Source organism: Chenopodium album, chromosome 20, assembly GCF_948465745.1.
Source record: "Chenopodium album chromosome 20, dcCheAlbu1.1, whole genome shotgun sequence".
Lineage (NCBI taxonomy): Eukaryota > Viridiplantae > Streptophyta > Magnoliopsida > Caryophyllales > Amaranthaceae > Chenopodium > Chenopodium album.
Genome location: NC_137853.1, coordinates 34029441 through 34043332, shown reverse-complemented (window position 1 = coordinate 34043332; position 13892 = coordinate 34029441). Strand labels below are relative to the sequence as shown.

Sequence of the window (13892 nt, the reverse complement as noted above, 5' to 3'; positions counted from 1 at the left end):
AATTGAGGTGTGATTTAAATTTGAATTAATTAAAAAAAAATTAAAAAAAAAAGAAAAAGTAAAGTAACATAGATTCAGATTCTTTCTCCCTTCGAAGTAGACTAGTCTTTTAACATTTGACTTCTGAGCAACTAAAATTTGAGAGCAAAAATGGCGGAAGAAGCAGGACATTCCCAGAGAAATGATAGGGTTCAACGACGAGTAGGGTTAGTTTACGACGAACGAATGTGCAAGCATAATACTCCTGATGGTGATGATCATCCTGAATGTCCTGATCGAATTAGGGTTATTTGGAACAAACTTCGTAATTCCGGTCTCATTGATAGGTTTTTCTTTTTTCCCCTTTATTTCTGTTTTAATTTCAATTTCAATTATTTGTTTGCTAATTTTGCTGAATTTTGGTTTTTTAATGTGGTTATTATGTTATTTTTTTTGTTTTGTGTGAAAGTTGTGCAATTGAAGTAGAATTTATTATTATTATTATTATTGGGTTTGTGATGATTTGTTTATGAGATTTTTGTGAGGAATTTGGTGTTATGATTTGTGTAATGTGTGTGGTGGTTGAAGTTGTTTAGAATTGCTAGTAGAAGAACAAGGGGATTTATGTATTGTTGAATGAAAGAAGTTTTGATTGTAGAGTTTGAATTTGGTGGAGTAGGGACTATGGTATTTTTAGTAAATGTATTATCTTTAGTGAGGATCTTCATGATTAGGTCTTTTTATTTAGAATTGCTTGTAAATGAGCGCAAAGAAGTTTAGATTGTGAGTTCGAATTTGGCGCTGCGGTGTAGGGACTATGTTATTCTTTGTAAATTTAGTATCTTTTGTGAGGGTTTTCGTGATTTGGTCATTTAATTTTGTTCTGTAAGTGGAAGCATTTGGTTTGAATTAGTAACGAGAGCCCCCACGAATTGGCCTTGTTGATGTATTGTGGGATGAGGTTTGTCTACGGTCTAGTACGTGTCTCTATTGAAGTTCAGGTTGTTTTTGTCTTTTAAATTTTGTTGGTAAGGTGTTGTGTACTTTATATGGAGTTTGCTGGACTGAAGGAGAATGGACTATTCATAGGTTATTTTGGCTGTGGACGTGTGCAGTTTTAGAGAATGGTTTACCAAATTCTTTGAAGATGTGCAAAAGAATTAAAGGATTGCTTGATGTTGTGCACCTCTTGCATCTAACTTTTATGAACAACTATTGTGTTGGAACTTGGATTTAAGTAAGTGATCAATCCACAACTTTGTATGGAGAGCAAAAACAGTGGGAAAGTGCTATGTTGTATACTTTTAGATTTTTCTGCAATCATAACAATGTATATTTCCTTTGAAAATCTCAGTTATCGGTAACTTCAAGAATAATATAAGAAAGTTCAAATGTTAACTCACCTAAACTTTATGTTACCTTTACACTTCGTTTGGATAGAAGAAATTGAAAGGAAAAGAAGGGGAGAGAAAGGGAGGGAACAAACTCTCTTGTTTGTGTAAAAGAATGGAGGAAGAAAGGGAAAGGAGAGGGAGGAACCCATTTTTTCCTCTTTCTTTAATAAGCATTATCCCTCTAAAATTGGAGAGATTTGGATGGAAAATAGAGCTCACCTCCCCCTCCCTTTCTTTTCCCTTCTATTTCTCCTCTTTCCCTCCCTTTCCTTTCCTTCCTTATTTGCTATCCAAACAAAGCGTTAATCTAGGGATAGTACAGAGAAAGTGTTTGTTGATATAGTCTTGTGCAAATCCGCAGCCTCTTGTGGTCATGTTGTGGTTGCTTTAAAAATGAAAGCAGTTTTTATGTAAAGCTGTACAAGTTCAGTATTATTTTTTCATGAGTACCTATATAGTTTTGAGTACCATTGTACTAAAATTTTATATTTTTCTTCATCTTTTTTCAGGTGTGTTGTTTTGGATGCTAAGGAAGCAGAGGATAAATACATACAATCTGTTCACTCCAGAACCCATGTTGACCTGATCCGCAATATAAGCTCCAAGCAGTTTGATTCTCGCAGGGATAGGATTGCTTCGAAATTCAATTCTATTTATCTTAACAAAGGTTCATCAGAAGCAGCTTATTTAGCTGCAGGGTCTGTTATAGAGGTAATAAGTTCAGCACAATGCTGAGCTGCTCCAAGTCCTTGATTGTTATGATACACTGTCCACTGTTAAAATTTGGTAACTAATCCTTTAATAGAATTATGCAGGATCTGGATACTGTGACCAGATTGGCATAATTTAAATCTATAAATGTTGAAAGGGTGTTAAAAATTAGTTAGCAAACTATTTAGGCTAGTAAATAGAAATAATAATGATACTACATTAAATCTCGTAAACTTTTTATGGTTAATATTTGCTCACAAATTAAGGTCAATGGAGAGAGAGTGTTGATGCAGTGAGTAGGTGTAAGAAAAAAGTGGAAAAAGTAAGAGACCGAGAGTCAGTGGAAAGGAGTAAATATTGTGGGGGGTAGGAGGGAAGGTAAATCTGCAAGCAGCCTTGCTCATACCATTGTAGGGAGTCTGTTATGCTGAAATCCTTTTTGAAAAGTCATTGACAATTTTTACTCCATTACAAATAACAATTAAATTTAATTCAGTCTGTGATCTGCCTAGTGTTGGTGTTTCATTGAATTTCTTGCTACAACTCTTACAAGAATTCTATTTGGCTCTTCCTGATTAGCATACTTCCTCTGTATTTTTACAAGTGCAACATGTAGAAGTACATTTTATTTTGAGTGCGACCAGGTGTTGTTCCTTCTTGTAGTTTGTATTAATGTTGTTATGAACTAAAACTATGTATTTGATGCTATTCCAAATAGGCAGCAGAGAAAGTAGCCAAAGGGGAGCTCAATTCTGCTTTTGCGATTGTGAGGCCTCCTGGCCATCACGCCGAGGAAAATGAGCCCATGGGTTTTTGTATGTTCAATAATGTGGCTGTTGCAGCTAGTTATCTGCTGAATGAAAGAGTGAGATTTCTCTGCTCACGCCCCCTTCCCTCAGTTTATTGAAGGAGCTGAATATTTTAAAAGAAAGTAAAAGAAATTGTTTGTGTTGATTATTGATTGACTTTATTATTTTTTTCGAATATTTTTTTCCCAGGCAGAATTGGGAATTCACAAAATTTTGATTGTTGATTGGGATGTTCATCATGGCAATGCCACTCAGAAAATGTTTTGGAAGGATTCTCGTGTTCTTTTCTTCTCAGTGCACAGGTAAAAATTAGAACATTTTACTATGTCTATTCTTAGAATGGTTGTGTAATTTTTTTTCTGAGCGTTTCATTTTCTCCGTATGAATTCAAACAATTAGGATACATATATCCTTAATATTTTTATTTATATTTATTGGCTCATTATATTTTTAGGCATGACTTTGGATGTTTTTATCCTGGAACCGATGATGGCGATCTTAGTATGATTGGAGAAGGGCCAGGGGAGGGATACAACATTAATGTGCCTTGGGAACAAGGTCGATGTGGTGATCCAGACTATTTTGCTGCTTGGGACCACATATTGATCCCCGTTGCTACAGAATTCAAACCAGACATGATTATAGTTTCTGCCGGGTTTGATGCAGGTTGATTAAGATGAAATTGGTAGATGGCTTTTGTTAATTTCTGTGTGAACTGTGTAGTATCGAAACAGTCCCTAGTTATTAGATCATTGATGAACAATCAAGCTGTTTAGCTGTTGTCCAGGCCATTTCTAATGCTATCTTTGTAGAGATTTTGACAAATTTTGCAAATTTATCTATTCTGTCTAATACGGACATCCAGTAATTCTTTTCTCTAAAAACTTGTACCCTTTTGTTGTCATAATATGATCTTGGGATGCTTAGACCATAAGCAAATCCATGGAACAGCTTGAGTTCCCTTCTATATATGATGGTTTTGAAATTCGGAAAACTGCTAACAAGTTGTTTGGTACTTTCCGATCTTTTCCTCTATTTTTAAAATGTTGCATTGTCTGCAACTGGTAGGTGTGATTTTGTGATCATTATTCTAGATTTACATGATTAAGTTTCTCTAGGTATTAAAACACTTTTTTTGCAACAGCTGTTCGTGATCCTCTTGGCGGTTGCTGTATTTCTCCATATGGCTACTCTGTTTTGTTGAGAAAGGTTGGTATCTTAGGCATATATGCTAGTTAACGTGTATTAAATTGTGGACCTTGTGGTACGAATCATTGCCCTTTATGGCATAGTGCCGGTAAGCTTTGTTGTTTACATGTTAATGGTTTGGTATTTGTTAAGTTGAATGTTTCATACAATCTTGGTAAAAGATTTAGGCTAAGTTTAATCCCCAAAATGCTTGTTTGTTAACCGTACTCGACCAACCATGATAAAAGGATGACAAAGCACATAGCTGTAGTCTACAATTTATCTTTAAATTCTTTGTAGGTGGTCCTGTTGCTTACCAAAACTTGCTCTTTTCTTATACTCTGTTTTGTAGTTAATGGATTTTGCCCAAGGTAAAATTTTACTTTCTTTGGAAGGCGGGTATAATCTTGAATCTTTGGCAAATTCCGCTCATGCATGTGTGCAAGTATTGTTAGAAGAAAAGCCAATCGCTGGATCTTCTGAGGCTTATCCATTCGAATCAACATGGCGCGTCATAGAAAATGTGAGTATATATGCGGCTTTTATTATTTGGTAATTTTTAATTTTTTATATACTGCACCTTGACTTTGATGTCATATTTTTCGAGCCTGTATTTTTATGAAAAGTGCATGTATTATCATAGGTTCGGCAAAAATTGAGTGCGTATTGGCCAAGCCTCGCCAATGAATTACCAAAAAAGCTAACAAGCCAGAAAGCGCCTGCATCTCGGGTAATACTTTAACTTCATGAATCTTGGCTATAATGAATTTGCTTGTCATTTTTCATTGAATTGTGACCAAAGCCTATAAAAAAATTCTCTCTCGTTTCTTCTGTTTGTCCTATTTGGAATCTTGAGAGATTACAATCGAATGATTTATACAAGTAATACTTTTCACGATTTTTTAATACTTCAAAACATAGTCATATGAGATCTTGTTAGATTCACCTCGATTTTTAGTTTTCAATTATGTAATATTCAGACTTTTTTATAGTATGTTGCTTGAGATATTATTATTACAATATTGCATTGAAAATTGTGCAAAAAGCAAATCGGATAAGGTATTGTAAATTTGTAATAGAAGGGATGATGTTGCGATGATAAAATGAGAATGGATGAGTCCCTCCTCACACAATCACTACCTCAACCCATCTATCACTGTTATCTACCTTCATTTGTTTATATATATTTTTCTTCTATAACTCCGTTAATGCGTTAATCGCAATCTAAGCATTCTCTTAGAGGTTAACCTGACTTCTCATCTGCCTATTTTTTCAAATAATTCATAATTGAGATATATGCTACCTCCATTTTATTTATATATCATAATCAGTATTCCATTAATGTGTCACTAAGTTCTTCTGCAAACAGCTTCTGGTTGAAGTGAGCTCTGAGTCTGAAACTGAAGATATTGAGGAAGCTATCAAGGATATTATACAACCGCTTTCAGCACTGAAAGTTGATGAAGGTCAGGATAGAAGGAAGTTTATTTCTTCCCAAGCAAGATTAGAAGTCTCCAGCCACCACCCTTTTCTGCCCCTCCCCATCTGATTTCATTTGCTGTCTTATTTGGAGTGCAGATCAGAAGGATGCTTCAGTTTCTTGGAGAGCTGAGCAGAAGCTAATTGATATTTGGTATGCATCTTTTGGTTCAAATATGTGGAAACCAAGACTTCTCTGTTATATCCAAGGTGGACAGGTAAACTATGTTGTCTATATGCAAGTAATTGCTAAAACTAATATTTTAGAATTGGTGTGATGGACTAATTTAGTGGCTGCTGCTGACTTATGTTTGCATGAACCTCATGCTCTATATATCCTTTCCTGTTAAAAAAAAAAAGTAATTATGCTGTTTTTTTCCGTATGTCATTGTAATTAAACACCAGAGAATAACCTCTAGATGTCCCATATAAATAGAACATATACATAGCCTACTGCATTTAATTTCATGTTCAAACGGCAACTTTCAGTTTCTGGAGAGTGGTGGTTTGTGTTGTCCTCAAGGAGGTTTTGGGTAAATTTATCTTATAGTTGTACTCTGAAGGTTCTGTGATATGTTCCTAGAGTCGATAGTGAGTTATGTGAAATATGTCAGCCCTCATTTGGCTTTTTAATGCACTGATGTAATTAGGTGGAAGGTATGCAAAAATCATGCTCAGGTTCCATGGACAGTAGCCCACCAAAAGATGTCATGTGGAAGTGTGTTCCTCATAGATTATTCTTTGGCCATGATTATACTAAAACATGGGGTCCTGGTGGAGTTGCTTTCCTTCATCCTGAAAGTAGTGCAATGGAAAAATCTTATATCTGCATGTATAAACTTACGTAAGTGATCTTTTTCCCTCTTTTTTTTGTCATCTCTGCTTTGCTAATTAATAAGTAATGCTCTACTTATGTTCCCCTCCCACCCCCAAGTTGGGTGTGCAACTTGGTATATCATTAACAGCTGCAGTGAACATCTACATTTAAAATGTCAACTCTGATTTGTGTACAGGCTAGAGCAGTTTAATGATGTTTTGTTTCAAGAAAATCGCTCAAGTTGTAATGTTGACGCTCCTTGGATTACATCGGAAGCTCTGAATGCTGTTAAAAATACTGGATCCTTTTCCATTGCTACGGTGAGTTGTACAGCCCTTTATTATGTCTGCACATCTAAATTCCAGACTTTGGATATAATTGCGCAATATGAGTGATTAGTTCGCAGTGAATGAACTTTTCCATAATATGATTTTAATAGTCTGCTTTAAGTTAATTTCATGATTTTACCATTATATTCACTAGGATTCAAGTGGTGTGCTAATGGACCTTAATTTAGCGTTGATGTCCACTAGTTTTACTTATCACCCCCCCCCCCCCTCCCCGCACCCTCTTTTCACTCCATTTCCTCCTGTTTTTAATGGTAGGACTGTAGGAGCAAGGAAAATACTCACCTGCTAATCTGTTATGCTAACCAAAGCAATTTATTTCAAATGCAGGGAGGTTGGTATCGAAATGTAGTCTTTTTGGGCGAGGAGCAGGGTGTTCCCACCCTTACCATGACGTATGTTTTACAAGTTTTATTATCCGTGGATTGTAAATGATGAGTTCCGCTAACCAGTATCAGATGATGTGACTTTTTCTTTTTCAGGTGTGATCTGCATGATGTACAGGCCTTCAAATCTGCAAAATTACCACGATGTGCTCCTGGCGATGTTTATGCTAATACCTTGATCAGGGGACTGTCAGAAGGAGGACAGCTTTCAGAGGAAGAAGCATTAGCTTACATAAAAGAAGCTGCTGCAAGACCTCTCTGATTCTAGACGGAGCAGATTCTTAATTTATTGTAAAAATCGTTATTTTGGATAATCATTGATTAGTGATGATGCAAAGTTGCTTGCACTAGATTTTGTAAATATGCTGTGCCCTAATTTGTAAATTGGCTTGGTTACTTAATTCTTCCTAAGCTACAGTACTGCCTCAGTAATTGTTATTGGGGGGCATATCAATTTCTTAGTCCTATGCATGTCAAAGTTCTTTGTAAGGATGGATCAACATTTCTGATAACTTATTATTTAATGAAGGATTGGAATGAAAATACTGTGATTTTTTTGTACCAGCTTCAAAAGCCAATTTCTGCATCGTACGAGTATGAGCATACAAGAGTCAGACAGCCTACATAAAGTTGGGTATGTCTGCAATTGTTCTTGCAAAGAAACCTCTGTAGTGCAGTTAAAGCTATAATATCTAATTACGAGATACACAAGCTGAGCAAAAAAGTAGTCATTGGAGTATATCTCTTTACAGTTTAATTTATACTTCACTTCGTATGAAGTTCCATGTAAACATTTAGTATAAAATTTTTTGCCTTTTGAGTTACCACCTTCTTTCTTGTCTACTAACTTTCTTGTTTCCAGCACAGAACAAAGAATTTTTGCTAATATAGGTAACCTCCCTTGCCCCATCAAAAAATACAGATAAAGAACATCCATCCAAAGATAGCGCAAACAATTACATAACCCGGTCATCCTGACATGATAAATATTTGGCTGCATCCAAAATTCTCTCTTATGTTGAAGAGACTCAAGCAAGATAACCCAATGCAACAGATTTTGTGGATATAGCACCAAGAATTGACAGGCCAAGACAACATCTATTCTTGAACGTAGAATAATCATCCTCATGCAGCTAATCAGCACCACCAATATGAGGGAGAAGAATGTGTTTGTGTGACGCAGTTTCCAATTCATCATCTAATTTTCACCGTTGCATGACCAGTTTCACTTAAATGTTTGTGAAGTTTAGATCTGTCAAACAATGATTGCACCACATTATAATTGAAACAACCAGGACTACAACAAACATCAAAGCAACAGTTTAGTTAAACAAGTGTTACCGTAAATTTTTATTATTACCTTGACTCAAACTCTTCCCCACATTTTTCACAGACAGGTTCGTGATTTTTAGATTTTTCCTGCAGCAAGTCAGAATGTAAGTTTAGTATAAGCATGCAATTTAAGTATTTAACTAGTTAAATATATAAAGAAGAGGTAAGAGCTTTGTTTCTAAAAAATCAATCCAGCAACCCAACATCAAGTAATAAAGTAAGACATGTTCATTAAAGCATGGAAGTTTACTAGATTAAGTCCCGTGCCAAGCACATTATCACAAAATTTTATAACGAATTATAATGTTAATTCAAAATCTAGCAAAAATAATTCTCATATTATTAAATGAAATTGAAAAAGTTTGAATCTTAATTTATATCCAAAATTGAGTTCCGAATCAAAAAGTAAAAGATACTACCTCCGTTTCTTTTTAGTTGACACGTATTCCTTTTTAGGAAGTTTTTATTTTAGTTGACACGTTTCCTTTTGAGGTAACTTTTTTACCTTGCATTTACAAGCTACCCCACTTGCTTTTTCATTCTCTCTCACTCTCTCTTCCTCCTTAATATATGTGCCTAAATCAAACGTGTCAACTAAATAGAAATGGAGGAAGTACAAAATAATATTTTATATATGGAAAATATGTGAAATTTTTTTTAGGAAGTGTATACTACAATTATATGATTTGGTGAATATTTTTAGAAAGTGAATTAAAAAAAATAAAGAGTTTTGAAGGGGGAAAAAAAAAAAAACAAAGGATAGGAACTAGAACTATGCATATATACATCAATATGTTTTTGAAAATTTATCCTTTCACAAGGATATTCTTTTTACTAATTAAATCATATGAGGAAATAAATTTTTAAAATATCATCTATTTAAGTTCATTATACTACACATTATAGCAGTGGTAGATTGGTCATAGTTATTGAAGGAATTATGTCCTCGATTTACGGGCAAATACTAAATATGATAAGGATGAGATTATGGAGATAATAACTTCGTTTATTTGGGTCTTCATTATATCTTACTAGAGACCAGACCAATATTGACCATTGAGCTAAAATGAAATAAACACAATGCTCACCTAAACGAATCTTGAGGTCACACATAAAATGTTGGATTTTAAAAAATAAATAAACAAAAAAAAATCGAGCCAAAGTTTGGCTTTGTGTGCCAAATGGAAGTTGCCCTAATAATATGATTATATAATTAGGGATTTGGAAATAAAAAGTACTTGTAATACACATCATATTTCACCCAAGAAACTACAAATAATTTCGTCTCCTCTCTCACAAATAGCCAACTGTTTTCTCCAAGAAAGAGAAGGTAGAGGTTTGATCTACAACGGTGTAATATTTGTAGAGGAGCTTCGGTTGCAGCTCTAAATCTCCCAAAAAGTCAAGTTTGCATAGAAGAATATCACGCTATAAAGGTTGTACACTTGTACTCTGATCTATTATATGATCCTTTAATTGTATATGCATGTTAATCTTGGTTAAGGTGCAATGTACATGACACATAAAATTTTGATAAAAGTACCTAAAACCCCATATGGTATGTGAGTTACACCGAGTAAAATTTCATGTATCATATCCACAGCACTCATACCAAGATCAAAATGCGTATACAATTAAAGGATCACAAAATAGATTAGAGTACAACCTTAGTAGCATGATTTTTCTCTATGCACACTAGACATTTTGGGAGATTTAGAACCGTAACTCAAGCTCCTCTACAAATATTCCATCGGTGTAGATCAAACCTCCGCCGACCGAAGAAAACCACCTCCTCCTTCTTTGAGTATAGAATTGGCTATGTAAGCAGGAGGGAGAATAATATCATACGTAATTTCTTTTGGGTGAAATATACCGTGTATATGTTTTATTCCCAAATCCCAACTATATGATCATATTACTCTAATTAGGGTAGCTAAATATTCCCCTTTTCCACTCCACTTGGTCGGCCACACCAAGCCCAACTTCGGCTCGTTTTTTCTTTTGTTTGATCTAACACATTATGTGTATCCTTATACGATCCGTTTAGGTGAGCGTTGCATTTATTTTGTTTCAGTCCATTGATCAATATTGATCTCTAGTAAGACATAACGAGGACCCAAATAAAGGAACTTATTATTTCCAGAATGCGATCCTTATTATTTAGTAATTGCAAGTGAGTCAAGAACACAATTCCTTCCGTTTTAACTATTGGGATATAAAGCAAGCAATAAATAGAAATATGGGCATATTACACACAGGCAAGTCATATGCTCATAATAATAGTGTGCCTTTGAGGGTGGGTAAATCATACTTCCCCCGTCCCACTATATCTTTAATATGAAAATTTCACAAGAATTAAGAAGTTTGGAACATCTATGATTTGCAATTATTATTTTACATTTGTAATGTATTTTTATTGGAAATTACACTATTCAATGTTGGGAGAAGATAAAAGTATAGATGTTATTGTTGCATTCTAAACATTCTTGCAAAAAAAAACCAAAAATCATTCTCCCATAAAAGGGTGCAATTTTCTGGAATAAATGAGGATAAATGTACGAGTTCAAATGTTTTTCCTCCCGAAAACATTGAATCATGTAATTTCCAAAAAGATTATAATTGCAAATATTTTTTCTTCCTCAAACATTGAATCATGTAATTTCCAATAAAAATACAATTACAAATGTAAGGTAATAATTGCAAATCATACATGTTCCAAAATATCTTAGTTCCAATGAAATTTTCTCAATGGGAAAAGTATAGTGGGAAGGAGGGACTATTTTGGAACACCATAATAGGAAATGGAAAAACTATTTTAGGACATCCAAAAACGAAAGTATAGTAGAGGGAATAGTATTTAGAGAAGCAACTCTTCCAGCAGGTATGTGCAAAAAGTGAGAAGCAGCTTTCAGTGGATCTTATGGTCATAAAGAGTATTTGATGGTTCTGAAATTCTTTTTCAATGAGGAATATCTTTTATTTATATTTACTCCCTATCAACCAATCTTCCTCAAGAAATGAATATTATTCTCCATTCAGCGACAAATGTTTGCACCTCTCAAGTTACTTCTAACCAAATACTACTTCAGGATACAAACTAGATATCACATAAGGAAAAAAAAATAAAAAATAAAAAATAAAACTTACCAAGATGAATATTATTATTGCATATGATAATTGCACATGATATAAGTAATGTCGAAAACAAAGATAATCGCAAACAATGAGCAGGAAATTGCTACAAAGTACTGGAAAAAATTAATACTAGTTATAATACTCACCTTTTGTTTCCTTCCTTTACACGAGCTCTTTGGTTTTGTCTCAGTATCTCGCTTGATGGTACCTTTTTCTTTCCTTCCCAAAGATTTTTTCCCGGCCTTGGTACTAGTTTGTGGGTCATGATCAACTTGATCATCATTCCCGTTGTTTGCTGTATCTGAAGCACTGAGTCCATTGTTTTCCATAACTGGTACATTGGTAACATTATCACCTACTCTTGACGGTTCTGCCTGAGAAGGTTTGTCCTTCTCTTTCTTGGCTCTTCTGCTCTTCTTTTTTACTTTCTTGTTATTATACTCCATAGGCTCTATATCATCCTCACTCTGAACATTATTGCTTTCAAAAGATTCATTCTTTGACGTCACATGCTTCTTATTCCGGAGACCAGATATCATGGCTTCAAGATCAACTGACTCATCATCGGATTCACCAAAAGACTGTCTAATATCATTCAATTCATCATCACCAATGTCATCTTCTTTATCAGAAGGGAGTTCATATCTACTTTTTCCCTCCTCAAACCCAACACTTTCCTGAAACCTCTCTTCTAACTCATCAACATCATCCTCTGCAGACACAAAACCATCATCGACGACAACGTTCTCACTGTCCACATTCCCTGCCACATCATTCTTATCATCCACATCTTTTGCCACAGGGTCCACAGTTTCATCTTCATGTTGAATTCCACCATCAACATTAACCTGTTCAATATCCTCGAAATCATCTTCCTCAATAAAAGACTTCCTCAAATGAGCCACCTTCTCCTTATGTTTCTTCGACTGTTCATGATTCTTCCACTGCTTGTCCGACTTAAACTTCTTCCCACAAGCAGCACAATACAACTCCTTCCTCTCCTCCTCTCCCTCCCCATCCTCCTCTAAATCCTCCAACTCCACTTCCTCAACCTTAGCCCAATCTGGCTCCTGATACATTCTCGCCCTCTCCAACTTCTCCCTCTCCCTCTCCTTCTTCTTCGCCATCTCCTCCGCCTTTTTCTTCTCCCTCTCCTTCTCCTTCTTCACCATCATATCAATCACCCTCTTATCCCTCTTCTTCACAAACTCCGCCAAACCCCGAACCGTCTCATTAAACTCCCTCTTGGCCTTCTTCCTCACCTTCTTATTCTCCTCCTCCATCACCCGCCTCGACTTCCTATTCTCCCCAGCAGCAGCATCATACTTATCCACCCACCCAAAATCCATAACAGTACTAAACCCCAACCAATACCCATAAAACGCATTCACCTGACTATAATCACATTTCAAATCCCCCAACAATGGGGCCTCCTTAACTAACCCTAAATTCAACCCCATCAACCTACAATACTTAATTTCATGCGCATAAATTCTATCAAACACATCACCATAAACCTTGTAAAACCCAGTTTTCGGATTCGTATAATCAGTGTAACAAGAAGGAGAAAAGTATGAAAACAAATCAGGGAATGGGGAATCAGAATTGGAATTAGAACCACTTCCAGAATTCGACGAAAACAGGATTTGGGATCGATGTGAATCATACCAAGAACGCTCTTTCGGGTCGGATAGAATTTCATAGGCTCGAACAAGCTCTTGGAATGCGGCGGTTGCGTCGGCTGAAGCGATGCCGGATTGTATGAGCTTGTCGGGGTGACGTTGAAGGGCGAGCTTTTTGTAGGCGCTGCGAATTTCGTCTTGGGTGCAGCTTTGTTGGAGGCCTAAGACCTCGTAATAGCACCTCTTCTCGGTTGCCGCCATTGTTGCGTTTGTTTTGAGCTCGGAGAAGAGATGGGTAGGTTGTAGGTAGGTGTTGTGAATGTTAAGAGAGGTATAACTAATTGAGGGTTTGTATCTTTGTGAGGTTCGGTAGAGGTTTGGGTGAAACAACGGTATTCGCCTCGTCGACTCCTTTGTAGCTAATCAAAAGTCATCCCGATATAAAAAAATGAGGTTTAACTCGATACAAAATAGAAGGTAATTGTACTCCGTACCTAAATTACTTCCGGTCTTCCGTCCCACAATGCACTTCATTTCCAATTTCAGAGTATTGGTCTCGACAGCATGAACTTTTAACAAAGTAAACATAGCAACATGAACTTTGACTAGCAACCGTATCAGCATAAAATTTTTCATTAGATGCACGATATATCATAAATGAAATCTGACACTGGTGATTTTACTAGACACCGG

General features: G+C 35.7%; 2 protein-coding genes across 2 annotated transcripts; one reads left to right on the top strand and one right to left on the bottom strand.

The window, feature by feature from the left end:
- Positions 1-158: 158 nt before the first annotated feature.
- Positions 159-7674, top strand: LOC145597377 (histone deacetylase 5-like). Its single transcript, XM_081653531.1, has 14 exons — positions 159-326; positions 1883-2084; positions 2803-2949; positions 3083-3195; positions 3348-3559; positions 4038-4102; positions 4434-4604; positions 4725-4811; positions 5451-5547; positions 5660-5778; positions 6211-6404; positions 6574-6697; positions 7055-7119; positions 7207-7674. Exons 1-14 carry the CDS (start codon positions 226-228, stop codon positions 7370-7372), a joined length of 1863 nt encoding a protein of 620 aa, XP_081509657.1. The 5' UTR covers positions 159-225; the 3' UTR covers positions 7373-7674.
- Positions 7675-7823: 149 nt separating this feature from the next.
- LOC145597378 (DNAJ protein JJJ1 homolog) lies at positions 7824-13555 on the bottom strand. Its single transcript, XM_081653532.1, has 3 exons — positions 11724-13555; positions 8471-8529; positions 7824-8362 (listed from the first exon to the last, which is right to left on the bottom strand). Exons 1-3 carry the CDS (start codon positions 13458-13460, stop codon positions 8305-8307), a joined length of 1854 nt encoding a protein of 617 aa, XP_081509658.1. The 5' UTR covers positions 13461-13555; the 3' UTR covers positions 7824-8304.
- Positions 13556-13892: the final 337 nt, after the last annotated feature.